At 35.4% G+C, this 24,170-nt stretch overlaps 1 protein-coding gene and 1 long non-coding RNA gene across 21 annotated transcripts in view; one reads left to right on the top strand and one right to left on the bottom strand.

Annotated features, from left to right (window-relative positions):
• LOC106078839 (uncharacterized) overlaps window positions 1-24,170 on the bottom strand; it is a 75,343-nt gene that overhangs the window by 14,707 nt on the left and 36,466 nt on the right. For 19 of the 20 annotated variants that reach the window (XM_056045750.1, XM_056045749.1, XM_056045756.1 and 16 more), the window contains 6 exons: window positions 23,557-23,580; window positions 20,515-20,602; window positions 20,225-20,409; window positions 15,136-15,242; window positions 7,379-7,607; window positions 145-197 (listed from right to left, as the gene is read on the bottom strand). In XM_056045750.1, coding sequence (XP_055901725.1) covers window positions 145-197; window positions 7,379-7,607; window positions 15,136-15,242; window positions 20,225-20,409; window positions 20,515-20,602; window positions 23,557-23,580 — 686 coding nt within the window. Of the gene's footprint in view, window positions 1-144; window positions 198-6,626; window positions 6,755-7,378; window positions 7,608-15,135; window positions 15,243-20,224; window positions 20,410-20,514; window positions 20,603-23,556; window positions 23,581-24,170 lie in introns of those variants that run through there. The other variant, XM_056045752.1, reaches the window with a different exon arrangement.
• Window positions 18,700-19,737, top strand: LOC129929015 (uncharacterized). The gene is made up of 2 exons (XR_008780454.1): window positions 18,700-19,027; window positions 19,142-19,737. It is a non-coding gene; the product is annotated as an uncharacterized LOC129929015 (long non-coding RNA).

The following is a 24,170-nucleotide window of genomic DNA, read 5'->3' as shown; positions in this document are numbered from 1 at the left end:
TAACATTTGAAGCTTGTTATTGTAAGTTTGTAGTTACTGAAATATCTCAGTTGTTTTTTTAGCTTATTAATCATTATTAAATGTATATGATGTCATGTTACATATGGATAAAGAAATAAAAAATATTGTGGAAAGGCGACGTACCTAGATTCTTCGTACACTTTGTTGTATTTCATTGAAGGTGTCATAGTACCTTCCTGTGTCAAAATAGAATCCTGTTTAAAATCTTTATTTATAGTTTTATAAATGGTGTGATAAAGTAAAAAAAAAGTAAAATGATTTTAAGTAAAATGTTTAACCCTTTCTGACTTCACAAAATATAGGGTAGAGGATTGAACGAACATATGTTTCTATAGCTGACAATTTATGCGAGTGTAATGTAATACAGCACCACGGAAAAAAAAATCTAAAACTTAACTCACATACACAAATGGGAAAAAAACACTCCATAAAAAAATTGAAGGGAAAATAGGTTGCATAAACAGTTTTTGTGGAAACACAAACTCAAAATCAGCCACCAAAGTGGTACACCTAGTCAGGTAAAAGGAAGGTTTCAATATTTTCAGAAAGAACATCAGAAAGAAATTCTATCAAAGACAATTAAATGGAGAAAGGAGGTTGACAGATCTAGTTTGGTGCCCCAGTGTTCCTGCAGACCAAAGGATAGGTGAAAGCGAATGTGAAGTCAGATATGAACCTGACCTAACTGATGTCTTATAATGAATATCTAATTGATCAAATTGTTTTGTAAAGTGTCAATCACTTAGTAAGAGCTTCAAGAAGAAACATTTTATTAAGTGTCCGTGTATGTCTTTCGGGTATTGCAGTTCACGCGAAAATATGAAAATACTACGTAACTATTGTTGTTTTAAATTATGTCCAATTGATATGAATACTTTTTCTATTTAAAAAAAAAGTAAACATATTTTGTAAAAATATGGTAATTATTTTGACTGAATTTACTGAACTGAGCAAAACAAATGTAAACAAAAATGTTTTGACAAAAAAGACTAGAACCGTTTGCATAATGTGTTAAAAATATGGTAAATAGTTGTCCCCCTTATTAAAGCGAATCCAACGTTTGTTACTATTAATAGTAAATAGTTGTTAAAGTTTTGTATTTTTTATGAAAAAAAAACTGCTTGCATAAATTATTTTTAAAATCTCATTTTCGCTTTCAGCAAAGAAAAAAGTAGCTGTTGCATCAGTGCTTTGAATGGTCTAAAATTTTATGTTTTTATATTTTCACTATCTTTTCTAGTTTACCGTTTTCTAAACGATACGGAGGGACGGACAGACATTTTCAACAAAAAGTAGTAACGTCTATTTCCCTTTCGTGGGCCGCTATAAAAAGATGAAGTAAACACATTTAAATAAAAGTCACGAAATGTTAAAGGAAAAAACAAATTGTATAGTGCACTAGACTACGTTTGTTTTTTTGTTTCGATATCTTTGGGCACCTCTGAGTCCACCGAGCTCTAATGGGTACCTAACATTAGTTGAAGAAAAGTTAAGGGGGTTGGTCGTTGAGCTGGCTACATGATACACTCTGTAGAGTATTCGTAAATAACAAACTAGTGTTTAAGAGCGAAGAAGTATTAGGAACTCAATTTGTTACGTAAACACAAGCGGTGTTGCATTGACGAGCTAGTGTGCAAATGTACATTTGTTATATCTCTCTTCTTTGATTCTGAAAATATATTTATCAGAATAACTAACAAACTAAACTAGTCAACTACAAGGTCAATTCACAAATCACGTCTCTTGGCTTTGTTAACTATTCTGCCTGAGCGTAAGGTTCACGTGATCTAGAGGTGTTAGAAGAAGCAGTGTGTAGTGACGGCTCAACATCTAGTGTAGTTTGTAATCTTGAACTCTCTAGATATTGTGGTTCCAGTTGTTCTGACAAGTCATCTGGAAAGTCATAATTATTGTCAAATATGTTTGCTTTCTCAGAAGACTTTCTGATATCTTTCCTGTTTCTTCTGTAGACCTGATTTCCACTTTTGACATTTATTGATGTAGGCTTAGAATGCTTCGAAACTACTGTTCCTGGTTTCCACTTTGAATTAAAATGTATTCTGACTGCCGTTCCGTATTGTAGTAGATTATGACTCTTAACTTCTTTCCTCTTGTCATAATAATGTTTCTGAGAGTGTTTCTCGGAGTCAAAAGGTTTCTTCACCACCTGAAGATCTGGTGTTTTAGGTGTATCTACTTGCTCGTAGGTAACAGATTTCTTGGTCAGCGTCCCATGAGTAATTGTGCTGGCGACAAATTAATATTAGTCAGTGGAGTAGTTCTATAGTCTAATAGAGACATACATTTGTCTTCGCTTTTCTTCCACAGTTTCTTCACTGTCTGAATAGCTCTTTCAGCCTCGACATTCGAACTCTGAAAATGAGGACTCGACATTTCATGCTCTAATCCGTATGATTTACAGAAATTAAGGAATTCTCTAGAAGCAAACTGTGGCACGCTATCTGACCTTAGTCTTCTAGGTATTCCATGGCATGTGAATATACTCTTCATTGCTTCGATGATATCTAATGTAGTTTCCTGTGACTGTTATTCGACATCAATAAACTTTGGGAGAAGTCAACTACAAGCACATGTTTTTTTTACCTCAAAGTTAAACAGATCACACCCAACTGTGACAAGTTGGATTAAAGTATTGGCCGTTATAGATGTCTAGGGGATTTTATAGTTTGTAAACCCACACTTGCACATACAAACTACAAGCACAGCGTTATTATGCAGGCAACAAATAATATGATGTAAACTTATGTACAGTTTATTATACAAAGGATAGTTAAAAGGTCAAATGCTGTACATTTGCTAGGATGGGATCTAACGTATTTACATGGACAAGTCTATCATCATTAGATTTGAGAGCCAAGTGGTCTGAGTGTCATTAGGCTGGTTCCTTAGCTTTTGGTCCGCTGCTACACTGATGAGACGGGTGTGGCTGGTACTGATGCTGTCTGCTGGTGGGCTGGCGTAGTGGATCCAGGCTCCGGTTGCAATCCAACGTTGTATGGTTGCAGAGCTAAGCTGCGTCTACCATTCAGTTAAGCCAGTGACGAGTCTGTGGCTGGTGTTGTTACTTGGACACTTGAAGGATGAGTAGGACTGATGTCTGCAGATCTGGTGCCAACAAATCTGTTATCAGCTTTAGGTTGCTAAGATTTCAGGCAGATGTAGCCTATAGATAAAAGCTGCAACGATATGATGTATACGTCGGTTTAGCCATAATGATAACACTGGGAGGTAGATGCCTTTCCGTGTAGGACATCTTCAGACTGATGTAGAAAAACTATAAGCTAGTTTCATAAATATCAACGGGAACAAACAAATGAATATAGTGTCCTATCAAGGGAGATAGTAATAACAATGGGGACTCCCATAAAGGGAAATTAGAAACAGTAGTATGTGATATATGATAAGTAATACAAGTGACGTTCACCAATCACGGTTAATAGCAAGTACATACATCGCTTAGATAAATGAGATGAAAGGGGAAGGGGAGACCAACGTCTGATACTCGTCCATGCTCTCATATAAGTAAACATAGAGCATAATTAAATACATACTCAGTAAAAAGACATGTTTACAGAGGTGTTTTGATAATTCCCTGCCAAGGAATTAATCAATGGTAATATATTGAAGGCTCGTGCTGAGCGCTAATATGTTAGAGTTAGATTAATAATAGTTAAAGAGCTAATTACATCTGGTAAGAATCGTTAATAAATTCTAGTCCAGCTGGCTTGAATATTTAGCCACAAAAGTCATGATAAAGAATATAAGTATACAGTAATCTACTTACATTATCCTTGATAAGAATGCACAAATATGTACACAACTAATGTAGTAATAAATGCACAAATACAAATATACATTACTAAGTAAAATGGTTTTCAAGCACTTTACTAAGTTACATACCACCAATCCAAAGTGAAATAAGGGAATGAAAATAGTCCAGAGCTCACGCAAGAGGTAGATGTGCTCCCTGTCAGCTCTCCAGCGAGAATGAGATCGGACGATGAAGTCTTGTCCATATACACGTGGAGAAGGGGGTGAGTGGCGGGAGATACGTGCAAAGGTGGTCTAGACTATCCGGCGTCTTGACCGTAACGGCGTTTCCGGGAGATAGACACCGCGCGAAGGCGCGAGTTGAAAGTCCAAGGAGTTTGCCCAGGTGGTCAGAGGATATAAAAGGGGGGGGGGATTATCAGAGCTCGGCCGGATTAAGGGAGATAATACCTTGATAATGGCTAGTGCTAGACGAACAGCGTTGAGTTGAATGGGCACTTTGAAGTGACCAGCCGATCCCGGAAAGGGGGGGGTCAACGGATGTTTGCCAAGATAGATGGAGGGAGTGTACTCTTGTCAAGAGTCTAGAGTGGCGCGTGTCAAGGTGGGATAATAAAATGTGACATCGCTGCGAAAAGGGGTGGGGTTGGATTGGAGGGGTGGTGGCTGTGTTTTTAGCGCTTGATCGCTAAATTAGTGCAATTGATGATTAATAGCGTGTAAATAAATTAATTAAATGTTTAGACCTGAGTGATACCATGAGTGAGCTAAAACGGTTTGTCACACCAACCATGCTATACGGAAGGTCTGGTGTCTTGGTTGTATTAGTGGTTCTGACAAATTCTGATTTATATGTTCAGCACGCCTGCTACAATCCCTAACTGTCACTTCAATGTCTGCATTCATGCCTGGCCAAAACATGACTTTTGTCTGGCTTGCTGCTTACACTTGACTATTCCTAAGTGAGACTTCTGAATCAGATGTATCATGTATTTACGTAAGCTTGATGGCATTACTATCCTCAGACCTTTGTAAATAATACCATCAAAAGTTGATAAATGGTCTATTGAATCCCAATATGGCCTGACTTTAATTGGATTCTCGCTTCTTGTGTCTGGCCAACCAATCATAATTACTTCCCGAAGCATTGTTCCTTGCTTGTACAGTCTTGAATTTCACTGTATTTCAAATCACTTACAGATATATTCACAGAATCTTTTGTAAATTCATGTCTGTGTATCAGTACGTTGTAGTAACCCTAAGCATTCTGATGTGTCGTCTATCAAAATGTTATCTAGTAAGGTCTACTACCTCGAACCTTGCTTTCACTTCTTGAATATTATTCTTTAAAGGTAGCACCACTGCTCTTAACGTCTTAATGACATGATTATTGTAAGACTTGAGTGATTTTGCAGAATAAGCAAGTTTCACTTTGTCTTTGAGTTTTTCAAACTCAGACTTGACAAGTATGTTGCATCTAGCACCAGTGTCGATACGAAAAAATAATGTCTTGCAATGTACGAATAGTTTTACAGTCCAATTGTCTTCAACGACATTGATGTTCTCATATTTAACCTTTTTATACTGGCTACTTGCAGTGCTAATAGGTATAATGTTTTCATAACTGTGGCTGTCACTTTCTACCATATTAACGTTGCGTCTTTTTCTGCACATTTGAAACCAATGGTTTTTCTTCTTGCCAAAATTGCATGTGGTTCTTATTGCTGGACATTTTCCCTTTTCGTGGTTCTTGCTGCATTTACTACATAATTTATCTAAGTTGTCCTTATACTTCTGCTTGAGTACATTGTGTGACTGCCTCTTGATTGCTAGAACTTCTTGGCCCCTAAACATTTTTACTTGGCTTTGATATATCTCCTATTGTTGTCCAAATTCAATAGCCTTGCTAAGGGGCAACTTATGTCCCTGGTCAAGTAGTCTTAATTGTACCTTTTTTTGTATGACTTCACTTATGATAAAATCAATAAGCATATAGTCTGGATTGTCATACTCACAGCATGAGAAGCTTTAAGTCTTAAACAAAGTTATCAAAACTTTCTCCTCCTCCCTGCTTTCTCTGATGTGCTCTAAATCTAGACACTCTTTTATTTTGGCCTAATGTAGTCTTCAATTTTCTTTAATAGCTATTGCGAATCTCCCTCTTCACTATCAGTAATATTTAGAGTTTTGTAAACTTCACGGCCCTGTTGACCAATTCACATTCCCAGCCATTCGGCTTTTTGTTTACTATCGGCACCAACTAACGGTCCTTTGAAACAAAAACTTACGTGATGTTGAAATCTTAGAAACTCTTGATACAGTTTTTTAGCATTCCAATTTTGGTTGCTCAAAATAAAAAGACGCCATTAGTAGATTAATAAAAACCTTTGTCTGGACAGCTTTTTAAGTTTTACTCTGACACCATGTAGAATATTTGCGTTACACAAATAACAAACTAGTGTTTTAGAGGGAAGACATATTAGGAACTATATTTATTATGTAAACACAAGCGATGTTGCACTGACTCGTTAGTGTGCAAATGTACATATAATACTATTGTTACACCCTCGTTAACCGTAGGAAACATAAACAGACGGCCTTAAAGTTTTTTCCCCCAAAGACCACAAGATGTGAGAGTGAGCATTACATTATTATTTGACGGATGTGATGCACAGCCTTAATTTATGTAACACTGACATTGCTTCATGTTTCCTTGTATAGAGTGTAAAATACTGTAAAATTTGGTTGACCGATATGTTAAAAAGTTGGGTTTTTTTTAGAGATAAATTTAGGCATTTTAAACATTATTTTCTGGTTATGGGAGAGACGTTTAACTTAACATACATTACTGTCACTGACGTGATCTATGAAGCATTCATGACAAATTTTAGCAAGATCGGTCGTGAAACACATTCATACTCCTTAGATTCTGCTTTATATTCTATATAATTGAAAACAAATATAAGAATAAATTCGCAGAAAAGTGTATGCATTGTAGTAAATTTAATATGTTTAAATTAAGAGAAAGGTAAGTATAATAAAGAAATGCATTTTTAACACAAAAAATATATAAAGTTCGTATAAAAGTTATACTATTTGTGTGTTTTAAAACATTTTAAATAGTTTTAATGTGTAATTTAAAGTTTAAATAATTCAAAAACTCTTATTGTTGGGATCTTTAAAGAATACAGAACAGAGGATTCTGCTAATTGCATGTTTGTACAAATATGGGATCAGACCTACAAAAGAGAAAGAATTATAACTATCAAACTAGATTTTTCCAGCAGAGGCCAACAACATAGTGGTTCTTTTGTCAGAGATATAAATCAGAGATATAAATCAGCTACTTAATTACCAGGAAAATCGTTAAAGCTGTTTTTGAGATCCTTGTTTATCAACACAGGGTTTTGAAATTTTCATATTACAAATTCATAAGAGGCAAAGTCCAGAGACTTAATTTTAATATATTATTTATATTGATTAAAGAATAATAGTTATAGCTATATATAAAATACACTACAATACGAATAATTACATTCATTACATTTCAGCGAAAACCTCTTACCTTATTCGTTAAGTTTTTTTCAGGTATTTGCCCATATCTCCACACTTCTTTACTATACATCTGACATGGTGCTTGAGTTAAAAAATTTCCAAGGTTATTTTTCATGGCCAGCATGAGACAACTAGAAGCTCTCCAAGTTTTAAATTTATTTGTAAGCAAATCGTACGTTTTTTCTGGATATTTGTCGTACGTTAGATTTAAAGTTTTTATAGCCCTTTCTTCGTAATTCCTAAAAAATAAAACACGAAGAATTACAAACATCGCCAAAATAAACATTGAACTAAAGAAAAAAAAAAGTTATGCATGGTATTTGAGTTTTCATATATACTTTTGTAAAGCTTCCAAAAGTCTGAGGTATATAGTTAGATAGGTAGATTGATAGATATATAGATAGATTTATTCCTTTACAAAACGGTAAGAAGCACATATTTATTGTTAGCTGTTACGTACCCGTAATGACCAACCCAAATGAAGTCATATCAAAGTTGTAGGAAGAACTAAACTTCACCATACTTGATGTACCAAATTAACTTAACCACTTTCACATGACATGTCTCAGAAAAATAGTGATTGTCAAATAGCAAGAAAAAATACCAGATACTAATGTCCTTCAAAGAGTGGGTCTGCAAAGCATTCACGCAATCCTGATCAGGTCCTAGATGCGATGGGCAGGACACGTCAGGAGAATGGAAGACCGCCGCATCCCTAAACGCTAATTAAGTGAAGGAAAGCGCTCGCGGACAAAGAAAACTCTTCAGGGAAACCCTTAAAGCTTCTCTAAAGGCGTTCAGCATAGACCCAGCCACCTGGGAGACAAAGGCACATGACAGAGCATCATGGCGTCGATGATGAAAACTGGCGCACAGGTTGCTGAGGAAAGGATTACAGTTCTGGAAGAGCCAGAGAAAAAAAGCAATGTCACTGACACTAGCTCCAGCTGGAATAACGTAACCCACCACATGAAGAGGCACAAAACCCCAGTGCAAATCCCTTATCCGCCTGGATGACAAAAGCGGCCATCATTGAAATACGCTAGACGAACTATTACAGATAGATTGATAAATTAATAGATTTATAGATTGATAAAATGATTGATTGATATACAGATTGATTGCTTGATTGATTGAATGTTTGATAGATTGATGGGCTGATTTGTTAATTGGATTCCTTTAATGATTGATACATTGACAAAGATTACAAAATACATTTAAGTTTCATTCTATTGTTGTTGTTTTTTTAAATAGGAAGTGTTTATTGATAGTTCATTAGGACGATTTTGATAATTTTGATTTATAACAATCTGAACGATTTGGCAATTTTAAATAGTCTGAAAAGGAACTTTTGTAAAACTCTACAGCACAATTCTATCTACCAGAATCAAAAGTGTAAAAAAAAAACAACAACAAGGATACATGTTTGTGGAAAGAAAAACTGTCTTTGTAACCTTTTTTTTATAATTTTGGGGAAATAGCTTTTTTAAATACATGGTTATTATACAGACTATTATATTAGTCTGTATTTATTTATTTAATTATTTCTAGATTACTTTAATGTAATACATTCAAAATAATTGACACATGCATTTCTTTATGTACATATACCTATATTTCTTTGTGACAGTTTGATTCTCTTTAGTTATCGCGAAAATTGAGAACTGTATTCAATAATTTTCTTAAACATATGATCTTATAGAACTTCATTGTAGATTCTATTATGGTGTATAATTTGTAAGTAAGTATTCTAATAAGATTTATGGATTCTTCTAAAAACGATTACATTGATGTCTCTTCGCTTCATATTTATTGCTGTAGGTACTTTATTAAGAAAGATAGCAGTATTTACATTAGCACGTGTATGACCACTTGCGACAATGATATTTTCTAATTGTTTTGTTTTTTTAATTTTTTCAACAATCTTACATTAACTAAATAGATGTTTCCTTGAGTTTTTTTCTATTTTACACATTTTACATGTATACTTTCACCATATTGAATTAGGAAGTTTCCTTTTTATCTCGGAGAATAGTCTATTGGCCACCTCCTGTGATTTGGGTGTTATATGTTTGTTGTGTATATATGTTTGTTGTGTAAACTAGTGAATGTGCCTGTCAAGTTTGTTTTAACCCGTAATTCCTTGCCTCACCTAATTCTACTAAGTTTTCTTTCAATTTACATCTGAGTGTAGTGTATATTGTTTTTAAGTCGTGATAAATTAATTTTTCGTTGCTAGGTTGGTGTCTTGAGAGTGATCTGTAGAATTGGTTTGTGTTAACGATGATGAGGTGTGTTGTTTATAATGGGAAGAAATGTGTTTAAACTAATGTCAAAATAATATAATACTCAGGGAAAGCTAATGGGAGACCTAACTACTTTTCCTACAAATTTCATTACAAGTGATTTTTGTGTGAATGACTTGTAAGCCTTTTCACTTATCTCTTTTATCTTGTATGAATATTTTATATTTATTTTATTTGTTGTGTTTTTTTTAATGAAATTTCTGATAATGGTTTTAATGTTATGTATGAAATTGGGAAGTGGTTCCACTATATTACTAAGTAGATTAATTTCGGGATGACCAAGTTGTTTATTAGTATAGCTCTCTCAAATATGGTTGTCGCCATGCATTGAAAACTTTAATCACATTATTTGTGTGTACCAGGATTTCTGTCCACTGTTTTATGCAGTAGTGAGCTGGGTTGCTGGTCAACACGATGCCACATATATTTTTTTTTCTTTTTTGTAATCTATGGTTAAAGGAGATCATGAGGAAGGTGTGACAGGTCAAAAGCTTGCTGTTAGAGTCACTCAATTTTATCACAGCATTAATTATTATTATTTATTGTTTTTTTTTTATTATTATTTCTCATTTTCTATCTCCATATTCATCACCCGCCCCACCTTTCCCTCTTCTCACTAGACTGAGTCCACTACCTTGGAGACAACTAGGCCGCGTCTTTTCACCAATCTTCCCTTGACCGTCTTAGGCGCCAGAGGCCCGTATTTCAAGTCAAAGCCACGTTTAATGGAACACGCTTCATTATTTGTTCTACCTCACCCGCGTGTCTCTTTGATGAAGGAGACTATTCGTGTCACCACGCTTCTTGGCCCTTCCAATGTGCAACTTTTGTCGAACTTAACACACGCAAGAGATAATCTTTAGCCTATCGCATTTCCTGTTTCCGCCCACCTCTTCCGGACCTTTATAAGGCGGGACCTACACTCTCTCACTTCTCATTCTCGCTGTCTGGACTATTACATTCATTCTTACTCTTAGCGGAATACCTGGTGGTAAGCCGAACTTAATTACAGTTTCATCTTAATTTGTTTGTGTATATTTCTCACTGGATAATATCATGTGAATTTTATTAATTCATTAATATTTAATTAGTGCATTGTGTATTTCTTATTGTCGTAAGTAGAAAACATAAACATGGCATATGCATATATTTATGTATTGCATTATTCTATTACTGCTACGTTGCTCAATTGATCGTTGATGCAACCGTGTATATACTTATACATCTTATTTTATTCCCTTTATCTCGGCTGACAGCCTTGATAATTTTAGTAGCGCACTAATACTGCGATTAGAAAAGAGATATGACTTATCTCTTCTTTTCTCATTCTACTTGAGCGAGAGTTGCGCCCCTTGAACGGACACTCTCTCCAGTCAAGCGCACTCCATTGTTCTTGACCGACGGCCATGTGCAAACAATTGTGTCATGGTCGCTGACCAGCGTCCACCCCCCCCTTCTCTTTCTACTTGTGCTGTTTATTTGAGATTATTATTACATTTTTATATTGCTACTATCAGCCATCTATTTTCCCATATCCCATTTGTCATCATCTCCTCATTGTGCTCTAAAGCAATTTTTCAATCTGACGAATGCAATTCAGTCGAGGGCATCGATAAGATGCATGAGAGACATGTCCTAACTTGTCTTTATTTATCCGCAGCCTCCCTCAGGTGTCTGCCTATGTACTTAGTGCTATTCAGCACTGCACTTCTGCCTACTTATTCCACATCAATCAACAACTTTATTTGGTGCTATTTAGCACTGCGATCTATCGTCTCTACTCGCCTGCCTATTCGACAGCCCACCTGTCAACTTTTTAGGTACGACGTCCCTATAGACCAAGTGTCTGTTCGAGACGTCATAGCTCCGCCAGATCTCCGCAATTCATTGGACATATCCTGCTAACCACGCTGCTTACGACAGTTCAGCTCTGCCTGCAGTACACTTGTGCCCACGGTTGCCGGCCACTCTCTCTACTGTGCTCACTACAGATATCAGAACTTTGGATTGAGACTCCAGAAGAACTGTTTTACCGGCGTCCCTCTAGCCACTAGAGCGCTACCTCCATCTGCAGAACCTCAAGCTAGGACACAACCAGCTGCGACCTAAGCAGGACAACCAGCTAAGTTCAGAAGACATACTCTCTTATTAAGTGCAAGAGTGATGATTAAATATAGTATTGATTAGAGATAGATACAAACCCTCCCCCTTTTTATTCTTCTATGTAAATATTTATGTAAATAAGTATTCTTCAATTTTTAACTTTTTATTACTCTTTCATTGCTTGTCTCGTTGCGTGCCTGCTCCTGATTTATATGCTGTCGGGTCGTTGTGTGATAGCTTTAAAAATAATCATCCCCTAGACATTAAACAAGCCAATCACACCTCATACGCGAAAACCTGTCACAGGAGGAGGAGGGGAATTTCCCACCTTCCAAGTGACATAACGGAAGATTTATTTACGTTTATTTTGGACGCGCTCACCCTCCCAAATTTTTCTGAGATAAGGAAAAAGGGGTTGAATCATCAGCACACCCTTCAATTTTGATTACAGGATTGGACCATAGAATTTTATTTTTAGAATTTCTTGGTCTAACCTATATTCTATAATAGGGGTTCTAGGCAAAGATATATTTAAAAAAGATGGGGGAAACTTTTTTTTTATAACAGATCTAACCTAACAGATCTAACCTAACAGATCTAACCTAACAGATCTAACCTAACAGATCTAACCTAACAGATCTAACCTAACAGATCTAACCTAACAGATCTAACCTAACAGATCTAACCTAACAGATCTAACCTAACAGATCTAACCTAACAGATCTAACCTAACAGATCTAACCTAACAGATCTAACCTAACAGATCTTCTAATGGGAATCCAAATGATAAATGTGTGATTTACTTTAAGTTAGCTTGTGGCATTGGTTTAGACCAGATTAATGTATTTTGTCAATGTCTTGTTTATGCCTGTCTTGTCTAGTATTTTAAATAAAACCCTATGGTAGATTCAGTCTTTGGTTTTCACTTTTGTTTAGTGCGCCTTTCGATTGCTACGATATATTCGGTCGCGTGTGTAATATAAAACTACTTATTAATTGTTGATTTAAATTTAATTTCACTTATATGCCTATCAAATGGATATTTATCTTTTTAAAAGATAGATGATTATTTTGTTTCACATTTAGGTATACATTATGAAAAAAATATAACAAATTTGAAAAAAAAAAGACAAAAAATCTAAAACCATTCGCAAAAATGTGTTAAAATTATGTTAAATAGTCATCTCCCTTAACAAATAGTCTTACGTAAATTTTACTATTAATATTAAAAAGTTGATAAATAGTGTATTTTTATAAAAATAAATGCTTCTAGAGTTGATTTGAAAATTTAATTTTTCGCTTTCAGAAAAGAAAAGAGTAGCCGTTGCAACAGAATAGGTCTAAAATTCTAGTTTATGAGATCTAATTGGAACGGATTATGGTGCGGGTTCTTTTTAACTGCTGATTGTCTTTATGCAAGGACAAGTATGAGTTGTAGATGTTTCAATATATATTAATTATACAAAACGTTACAATGCAAATCCATCTTTATCCTCTGCATCAATACAACTTCTACACATTTCTATTATTCATTCTACAAGCTCTTCACGTTTTAACTGACTGTCTACAAGCATAAAATTTTAAGTAACATTAACAAAAACCAGGCCTTAAATACATTTTGTTTCTTTACTAGTACTTTTCACTTAGACAGTTGTATTGCTTCGCCCTTCACAGTCAACCACCCGTATCGTATCACCAAACATCTTTCACTCATCAAAACTTCATACATGCGCCCTCTCGTCTTACCAGCACTCGTATTCTCTCTCTAATACTTTATGGGATAAGCAGCTTTATACTGTGGCAACAGATCAAGTGGTTGATAGTCTTTGGTTCTCGTTCCTTGACGTATGTTCTAACATTGCAGTTGTTTGCTTCTAGCACTGAGTGACCTGCGTCCACGATGAATTGTTCTCTCAGGTTTTCGTAGTTGTGTTCAACTTTTGCCAGATCGAAGAACATAGACAAGCTGGTGACGAATTCTTTTATATCGTCATTTGTCAGTTGTGTTGTCTCTTTTATTTTCTTTCTTTATTCATACTTTGATGTCACAAATTGTCTCAGCAAAGCTTCTTTTACAAAGACATAATGTTTTCTTTCGTCTTATCTAAGTTGTGTAAAATTGTCATCGCCCTAACTGTAAGGCTTCTTGCCTATTTGTTTGTGGCAGGTAACAGGCTCTTTGAAGGTCTTCAAATCTTAGTAGATATGAGTTGATGCACTCATTACTGCTTTTATCAGAAGGTGACATTTTGTCCATTCATTTGTGTGTTGTTTCACATTTAATTCCAGCTCAAATATCTATTTCTTTTTAATATCTTCTTGTCTTTTCTTACATCTTCTTCTTTTCTGTGCTCTCTTCTCTCTTTATGACGTCTTCTCTTTTTATTTTTTTCTCTTCTTTTTCTTCTTCTTGAAGCTTCTGTGATATACAGTTTTTAATTTATCACTATGTAGGCCGTTTCTTTTTTACCAATTTTCCTGAAGATTTTATTTAATGACCTTTTCTCTCTTTTTTTTTTACTTTATTCACGTATACTGTTTTACTTCAGCCGAAGTAAGCTTGTAGATATTATTATCATCTTTTGTCAATAGATTATTTCTGTCATGAGGACTGTAGTATTAATGTAGGCACTCTTGCGTAGTCTTGTGTAGAGACTTGAGCTGACTAACTTCTGCTGTGACAACGTAACAGTTATGTTTTGTTTGTCGCCTCTAACCTTTAAATTCTTTTTACAGCTATCTTGTACTTGCATTTTGTCGGGGTCACCAATTGTAATGATGCGTTTTTTTTATTACTATTTAATATTTTTTATGCAAAGACAAGTATGAGTTGTAGCTGTTTCAATATGTATTTATTATAGAAAACTTCACAATGCAACTCCATATTCTACAACTTTCTATTATTCATTGTAAAAGATCTCAATATTCCAACTAACTCGCTCTACACGATCTAAATTTTAACCAACATTAACACAAAGTAGACCTTAAATACATTTTTTCTCCACCAGTATTTGTTGACATGTATCTCTACAAACACTCCACGTCTCACACTCGTGTCTTCCAGTCACTCGCCCGCATCGTATCAACAAAAATGTTTCTCTCATTAAGACAATGACACATGAGCATCTCGTCTCTTCTGTCTCCACAAAGTCATACCGCGATAATACATTTGTTTTCATTTTTATAAAGTATACTTTGAACTTAAAAAGTGCTTTACTTCTACATACTTCTACTTCTTTACACTTACTTCTAGTTACTTCTACTTCCAGCCACTTAATTTTACTCACAGCTACTTACTTCTACTTACTTTTGCTTTAATCGACTTACATCTAATTAATTTTATAACTTAATAACCTACCCAATCTCGGTCTCGTATTTCTTCATGTGTTTATCATCATCTTTGTCGGCAATATCTTTCAGTTGGTTTAGAATTTCAATGGCGTACAAAGCAGCTACTGTAGGACGCTGAAAATGTAGTGTGTAATCATACGTTATTAATATTGCTAAATCACCAATGTACATATGTAAATAAAAATATTGATATTGCTAAATTATATCTGAAAAAAAAAGTTTTTTAGATAAAGTGGTGAAGACAGAATGAGGAATATAAATAAAATCTAAACGAAATACATATGAGACGTTTTAAAACTAAGTTAACTGAGGTATTTGTGTTGTTGGTATAACTTGTCTGGTCGACCGAATCATGAAACAGTGACAAAGAAACTGTGTTTTAGAAGCATTTCTTTCATTATTATCAACTTCCATGGACTAAGCACTGAGGTGGTGGGGAGAAAAAGTAATCTTCTTTTTATTTCCCCGTCACAAAATAGCAAGGCCGAAATAACCCGATGCAGGGCCCGATGCGAAACGGATTGCACGGGATAACAAGTTTATATTAGAAAATAAATTCGTCTTTGCATTTTTTTTCATTATTTACTACGTACAAAATTACTTTATGAACATTGTGTGTAAGTCATACAGTCTATCATAAAAATTCTATTTCTTACATAAATAACGCTCAATAGTACCAAATGTTTCAATCTAATTTCGAGAATTGTTGACCTCAAAAAGTAATTCTTCATTAGTTTAAGGCGCTAAAAGCTTCTTTAACCAGATAAAAAAATTACGGGTATTGTATAATACCGTTTTTTATCGCGCCTTGGCGTTTTCCATATTGAATGACGTCGTTAAATGACAATGTCAATTGTGTCTTTATTTCTTTATAAAAGATTTTAATAATTTCCTGAGATTTCCACGACATTTTCGTATATTTTGCAATTTCAGGAGTTTTTTTAGGAGATCCTGGTAAATTACGAGGCCATGACAAATTTGTTATACGTTAAAAATGGTTTAATTTAAAAATTTACACCTGGAATTAGTGCTGGGTGTGACAAGTCAAAAACTCGCTGTCAGAGTCACTCAAATTTATCACAGCATTAATAATTATTTTCCCTTATTTATTTATTTTATTTTGATTATTCCCCCATCCTACCCCCAAATTCTTCACCCACGCCACCTTTTCCGCTCCAGGCTAGACTTAGTTGACCACATTGGAGACAGTTAGGGCGCGTCTTTCGATTTATTTTCCCTTGATCGGGGCAAAGATACACCCAGACTCTTTGATCTTATCGGCAGGATGTCTGACAGTCGCAGTGGACACCACCTTGTGTGGAATGCAAGTCACTCCTCCCCCCCCTTTCTCCTACGTCTCTCTTTGATCTAGGAGATTACTCGAGTCAAAGTGCCTCTCGACGCTCCCATCTTAAGTCACGTGTAAGATAATTCTTAGCCTTGGACATTTCCTGTTTCCGCTCGCATTTTCAAGGCCTATATAAAGTAGATCCAAATAAAATCAGACTCTTTCATTTCTCATTCGAGCTGAGCTATCGAGTCTGGACTATATCATTTATTCTCCCTCCTAGAGGAATACCTGGTGGTAAGCCGAACTTAATCACAAGTTCCATCTTAATTACTTTTGTGCTATTTCCACTGGATATTATTCTGTGTATTTTGCCTAGTTCATTTATATTTAATTAGTGCATTGTGTATTTCTCACTGGCGTAAGTAGAAAACATAAACGTGTCCTATGTATTTATTTATGTATTGCATTAATCTATTAATGCTACGTTGCTCAATTGATCGTTGATGCAACCATGTATATATTTGTACATCTTAGTCTATTTCCTTTATCTCGGTTGACCGCCTTGATAATTTTACTAGCGCACTAACACTGCGTCTAGAAAAGAGTTATGAGTTATCTCCCCTGTATTGAATTATCTCCCCTGTAGCCATTTCACTCTAACGAGAGTTGCGCCTCTTGAACGGACACCCTCTCCATTCAAGCGCGCCCCATTGTTCTCCATCGACGGTCATATGTAAACATACCGTCAGGGTCGCTGACCACCGCCCAATTCAACCCCCCCCCCCTTTTCTTTCTCTATCCACCTGTGTTGTTTTTTTGAGATTATTATTTCCCCTTCTATGTACAGTTTATATTATTACTTTCCCTTTTATGTACATTTTTATATTGCTACTATCAGCCATCTATTATTCCAAATCCCATTTGTCATCATCTCCCCTTTTGTGCTCAAAAGCAATTTTACCAATATGACAAATGCACCTCAGTCGAGGGCATCGATAAGATGCATAAGAGACATGTCCTAACTTGTCTTTATTTATCCGCAGCCTCGCTTAGGTGTCTGCCTATTTATCTATTGGATCAATTGCCTATTTATCTATTGGATCAATTGCCTATTTATCTATTGGATCAATTGCCTATTTATCTATTGGATCAATTGCCTAATTATTCATTGGATCAACGATCTATTTACCTGAATTTGTGCTTAGTGCTATTCAGCACTGCACTTGCCTACTGAGATCTACTCAAATCTACCACTTGGCGCTATCGGCATTGCCCGCCTATTCGACAGCCCACCTGTCAAGCTATTAGGTGCGACGTCCCTATAGATTCAGATCTGTGTGAGACGCCATAGCTACGCCAACCCTCTGCAACTCACTGGACATATCCTGTCAACTACGCTGCCCACGGCAGATCAGCTCTGCCCGCAGTAACCTTGTGCCCACGGTAGCCGGCCACCCGCCCTACTGTGCCCACTACAGATATTAGAACTTGGGATTGAGACTCCACAAGAACTATATCTCCGGCGTCCCTCTATCCGCTAGAGCGCCACCTCCAGCTGCAGGACCTCAAGCCAGGAATACAGCCAGCTGGGACATCAACAGGACAACCAGCTAAGTCAGAGGACAAAGTGACATACTCTCTTATTAGGTGCGAGAGTGATGATTAAATCTAGTATTATTCAGAGATAGATGCAAACCCTCCCCCTTTTTATTCTTATATGTATAATTATGTAAATAAATATTCTTCATTTTTAACTTTTGTATCTATCTTTCATTGCTTGTCTCGTTGCGTGTCTGCTCCCGATTCATATGCTGATAGGTTGGTGTGTGATAGCTTTAAAAATAATCATCCCCTAGACAATAAACGCGCCAAACACACGTCACATTTCCCCACCTGTCACATTGGACCTATGAAAAATGCTGGGCCTACTACTGTCGCATAGGATGCAGTGCCCTAAGGCCGGCTCCGCTAAATATCGGCGTATAGTACGCCGCGGGTCAATTAGTTTTCTATATTCATTACGAAGACGATGCCACAGTGGTTAATATTCCGATTTTACTTTTTTGTTATTATAGATCACACTCAACAAGGAATGGAAACTTAGTATTTATTTACAGCCTATGTGGGTTACACGTATATTATATATACTATATACAGAATCATAAAAAAGAAAAAGGTAGTTTAAATGTACCAAAATTAAATATTCAAGGACTAGATTATCTCAAGGTATCATCAAATACCATATCATTACTTAAATATTTAATGTACATACATATTGTCGCAGTTATCTATGTAACTGTATAGTAGAATTAGTTCTCTAATTGATAGTGCGGCGTTGATCACTATATTGATGACGTCATTACATTATTAATATTTTCTGTGTAGACTAGAGGACTGAGCTTTTGTTGCTTGTCACAACTTCTAGTGACGTAAATTTAGTGTGTGTGTGATTTGCGTCATTTATCGTCTAGTACAGTCTCTCCATTGTTTTGTACGCTGGTACAGATAGAAGTGTGTTGAGAGCTCTGGAATTTCTCCTTGGTTTTTGTTATTGGATAGCATTTGCCTTGGACATTTTCTTGTTGGATTATCTTGACCCCTGTTTAGGGTGAGTTTTATTTTTCATTGTATAGTTTTTCTATTTGAATTCGTTCGTATTTGTAAGTCTATAATTAGACTAGATATAGATGATTAGAAGAATCCTTTCTTTTATCTTCTATAGGGTTTTAGCGTCAAGACTAAGTTTTAGTCGTAGTCTCAGTTGAAGACTCTATTTCAAGTATTAGTGTCAAGTCTATATGTTAGACTCTGTGTCAAGTCTCAGTGTCAAGACTTGTTTATTCAGTCTCAGTTCTATATTGAGAGTACAACTTTAGGTCTACAGTCTACAGGACTGAGGTCTTTCTCTCAAGTGGTCGTCTGGTGTGCACGTGGATTTGTACATGAGTCTGAGGTTCAAGATTCCAGACTGCGGGTTGCAGTGGTCAGACCTGATGGTGTAGTGTCAGCTATGAACTTCTACTTTTTGGAATTGTCGTCATTGGACAGTACCTGATCTAGAGGCTAGATCTACATATATTACCAGTTGTTGTTTTTGAGATTGAAGGACTATGTGATCCATTGAACTACTTATTATAGTTAAGGTAATATACTATGTGTTTCATAATTATATGAATGTTCTGTATCTAAGAAGACTAACTGGATCATTGTAGATTACATATTATTACATATTGATACTTCATACTATTATTATCAGTCATCATGAATCAGTCATTTGTAAATATATCACAAGAATAAATTTTATTGTTATTTACATCATACACTTAGTTTATTAGTTTATCTACAACTATATGTGTATGATGTGCTTGTCAGGCTGAACTTGAGCCAAAATATTATAAGTTCAGAAAATAATAACAATAATACAAATTGAAATAATATTTAATATTAATAAATATTTGCATTGGAAATATATATAATAATTTGATAAATACAAGAATACAAGAACCTGACACATATAAATAATAAAATGTCTTAAATTTAAACAGAATTAGCAAAAAACAACCATCAAAAGCTTTCTCAGACCAGTTCATTTCTACAACTGACTAGTCTGACCAATGGATATCTTATTAACCTGCGTGATAACAACAATTCACAGCTAATAAAATAAACAATCACACACACAATCTCACATCTAAAACACCCTAGCTCCTAACAGTGCTTATGTGATAAAAGAAGTAATTAAAAAAAAATGTTTCTATGTAACATTGTAGATAATCAGATCGAAAAGATTATATTAACTCGTTACCTCTAAAACTCTCCAAATTAATTCTGCTATCTCGAAACTTTCGTTAAAGATTGCTTGTATAAAGAGATCGTTCACCTTCTCGTCCTGTTCTTCTTTTTCTTGTATTTGTTTTTCTTTCCTTTTTTGATCCTCAGTTAATTCTTTCTTTGTTTCTGTTTCCTTTTTCTTTCTTTTATTTGATACATCTGAAAGCATCCGTTTAATCTTAAAAAATGTGAATTTCATGTTTTTCATCAAATAGTTTATAGTACATTCATTTCGCTTTAGACGTTAAAAATGTTGATAAATACCATTTCGATTCTTTAGATACTTGGTGTACAAACGATCTTCCATCTTTTGTCTGTAGGATAAACTTGAACTTTCCAAACTATTTATGGACTAAAATAATAAAGGAATATATATTAAATTGTCTACAATAAAAAACTTTGACCATAGCTCACTTATTCTCCAACTTACTTTGAAGATAAAATAAGACCTATTGTTACTTTTCGGAAACGTAGAACAACTAAGCCATTTTTACAGTCAAAATAGCAGTTGTTAAAATTCAACCAAATATGTATTTAAAGTTGACTTTTGAATTTCTAAATGAGGAAAAAGAAATTTTATTCCTCTTTAATTACATATCTGTCTGGTAAAAAGTTTGTACACGTTATTTCTCACACATCCTATGTGTGTGTGTGTGTCTGTACGTAATTAATCTGTATTATCTTCAGTAAATTATGACCCGTTATCCTTTCGAATGTTTTTTTGTAACCTATAATAAGTTATTCATGGAGTTAGTGGAGAGACAATAGACCCCCCGACGCTGATAGCTAAGGGGTCTTGGAAATGAAAACCGAATGTTACACATCCATCTATTCAGAGGTCTATAACTCCAATTTAACTCTAAGATGATAGAGCTTCTCTTCGCAAAGATAGTTTTATACTTTAACACATGAACATACTAATTATTGTCCATTCAATTTAAATTTTAATCAAATTAAAATTAAAATATTTAATCAAATTAACAATCAAAATTGTTTTTCTAAAGCATTTTTTTATACATTCGTTCGCTAAAGCTGCGAATTCGTGTTGAGATATATATATATTGTTACGAATCTCACTATCCAGGCTCTCTGCAAATTGCACCATACACCACCAACTTAAAGAACTTGACAACTCAGGGCTCCAAAATAACGTAAAGTTTTAATGTCCATAAATAACAGCCAATACAGTGCATTTGGCAGCACGTAGAACAGTACAAATAGCTCTCCAATAACAAATATCTTTTTGTTAATAGCCGTACCGACGTACCAACTCTTGCACTGGCCTCTCCGTCTCGTTCCGGGCTTGCACTGGGTTTCACAGTTCAGGACTGACTTCACACACTAGGCTCGTTGTGTCGGACTCGATCGCAGACCATGATCAAGACGCCGTTCGTCTCAACTTTACTTGATAGTACTCCGCACTGAACCGTCGTAATGCTCCGTACAGAACCACACCGCTCAACTGTGCTGTAGTCAACCGTGTTCTGAACCCCTGTCGTGAACCTCCTTTCTGAACCGTCTTGACTGCGACACCTCCGCTCTTAATATAGGGTCCCTACTGGCCTTCTAGAACCGGACAGAACGTCGCTCGACCATTCTGGGTGTCAGATGACTACATCCCTCGTGACGCTCTTGAGCTCTGTTCACGACATCGATCCTTCCCGAACCATCATGTTGACACTCGTCTCGGCCGACCGTCGTAACTCGTCACGGTTGACCGCTCGTCTAGCGCTGGCCTGGGGCGATTTGCGTCGGCTGACTACACTCACACCACTACACCCATCTGTGCCTCCACCAGGTTTATAACAATATTCATGAATCACGAGCATCTAATAAATAGTTCATGTATGCGCGGAGCGAAGCCTTTACGCACGCGCAGAACAAACTTTATCTAAACCAATATTTAACTCTATATTTGTATAGATCTAGATCTATATCTTAACTTAAGATTTATTTCATACTGTAACACATGAACATACAAAATTAAGTCTATTCATTAAATTTTTTTTCAAATATATGTAGGTCTACAAGCAAATGGTTTTTTTTTTTTGAAAATGGATTTAAGTCGATTAGCTATATTAATAGCTCCATTCATATTATTTTTACATTCACGCATTCTGCATACCTTACTTATAGCATTATTATTTCGTTTAATTGTTCCCAAAACACTCTCAGTGACTACATCGAGACACAAGTAGTACATATCTATATATAGATATATAGTCTAACTACTTCATTGTGACGTAATAATATTTTTCCTCGACGTCAAGTGAAAATAAAACTATAAATGTAATTCAAAAATAACTCGTTTCACCGATGTCTGTGAACCTTCGACAAATTGCTCGTAGTAAAAGACATTTTTAATCTCACTAGGACGTGTGACGTAGTGAATTTTTTTTTGACGTCATATAGGGTTAATTCTTTAAATGAAATGCTAAAATAACTCGGTGCACCAATATCAATGAACCCTTATCAAGTTGATCTTATTGATAAAGACATTTGTTTAGTCTCACTAGGCCGTGTAACTCGGTGCACCGATGTCTGTGAACCCTTGACGAATTTCTTGTTGTAAAAGACATTTTTAGTCTCACTAGGATGTGTGACGTAGTGGATTTTTTCCTTTGACGTTATATGAAATTAATTCTTTAAATGAAATTCAAAAAGTACTCGGTGCATAAATGTTTATTGAATCTCTTCGTATATCTCGTATTTAAAAAAGACATACTAGTTGGATTTAGACCTAATCTAGATTTTTTACTCTAGATCTGATTTTTTATACTAGATCTAGATTTTTTACACTAGATCTAGATTTTTTAAAACTATATTTATATTCTAATTAAAATCATTGTAGATTCTAGATTGATAATGAAATAGACATGCTTATCGCTTATCAAAATAGCCTATTAGGTTTTTATTAAGTTAAAAGCAATGCTTGGTCGTGCGGTAATCGCGCTTGTCTGATTATCTCGAAGGTTCTTGGTTCATACCCACCGCGCTGGCATCCATTGTTGTCCTGGAAGTTTAGATAAGGAAGTAAATTATCTTTAACTTTTAAGAACAACTGAAACATGTTAGAGATTTAGGCGATACAGTCTTGTCCCTTCTTCTGTTAGTGAAAACAGTTTCGTTTTACACAACATTCGAGGCACATGTTGTACTGGTTGTCATAGGCTATTTTGAGTTGCATGCTATTAGGAAACGTTTTATAGGTAGTGGAGAAGTTATATCCAATACTATTTCTGATAACAACCAAGCTGAATCTTATGTGTATATATACATATATAAAAAATGTTTAAAAGCAACTACCTTTTTGTGATACGGACTTCTTTTCTGAAACAAACAAACAAACAAACTTCGAAATTGTACAGTTTATATTACAAGGAAAATATTATTAATTGTTTATTGAAAAAACATTAGAAATGTTAAAAACGTTTAAATGAGTTTCAAGATTAACATTTAACAAGGTTACAAAAAACAGTTTGTGTGGAAACACAAACTCAAAATCGGCCCCCAAAGTGGTCCACCCAGACAGGCTTCAATATTTTCAGAAAGAACATCTTAATGAAATTATATCAAAGACAAATGAATGATTAGAATGGAGAAAGAAGGTTGACAGATCCTGCGTAGTTCCCCAGCGGTCCAGCATATTAAAGGATAGGTGCAGGTGAATGCAACTTTAGATGTGAACCTGTCCTAACTAGTTTTTGTGGCCTAGGGTTAACGATGGTGTCATGTACATGCACAACGACCAACCGCCTTTCCCCAACTAATGTCAGGTACCAATTAGAGCTGGGTGGACGCAGAGGGGCCCAAGGATTCCGAAGTTGAAAATCCCTGTCTTCACCAGGATTCGACCCTCGGTTCGGAAGCCAAGCACTTTACCGCTCAGCTACAGCGCCTCTCATGGCTAACTGAAGTCT

The sequence above is a fragment of the Biomphalaria glabrata genome, chromosome 11 (assembly GCF_947242115.1).
Source record: "Biomphalaria glabrata chromosome 11, xgBioGlab47.1, whole genome shotgun sequence".
Classification (NCBI taxonomy): Eukaryota; Metazoa; Mollusca; class Gastropoda; family Planorbidae; genus Biomphalaria; species Biomphalaria glabrata.
This window is presented reverse-complemented; position numbering and strand designations above follow the sequence as displayed.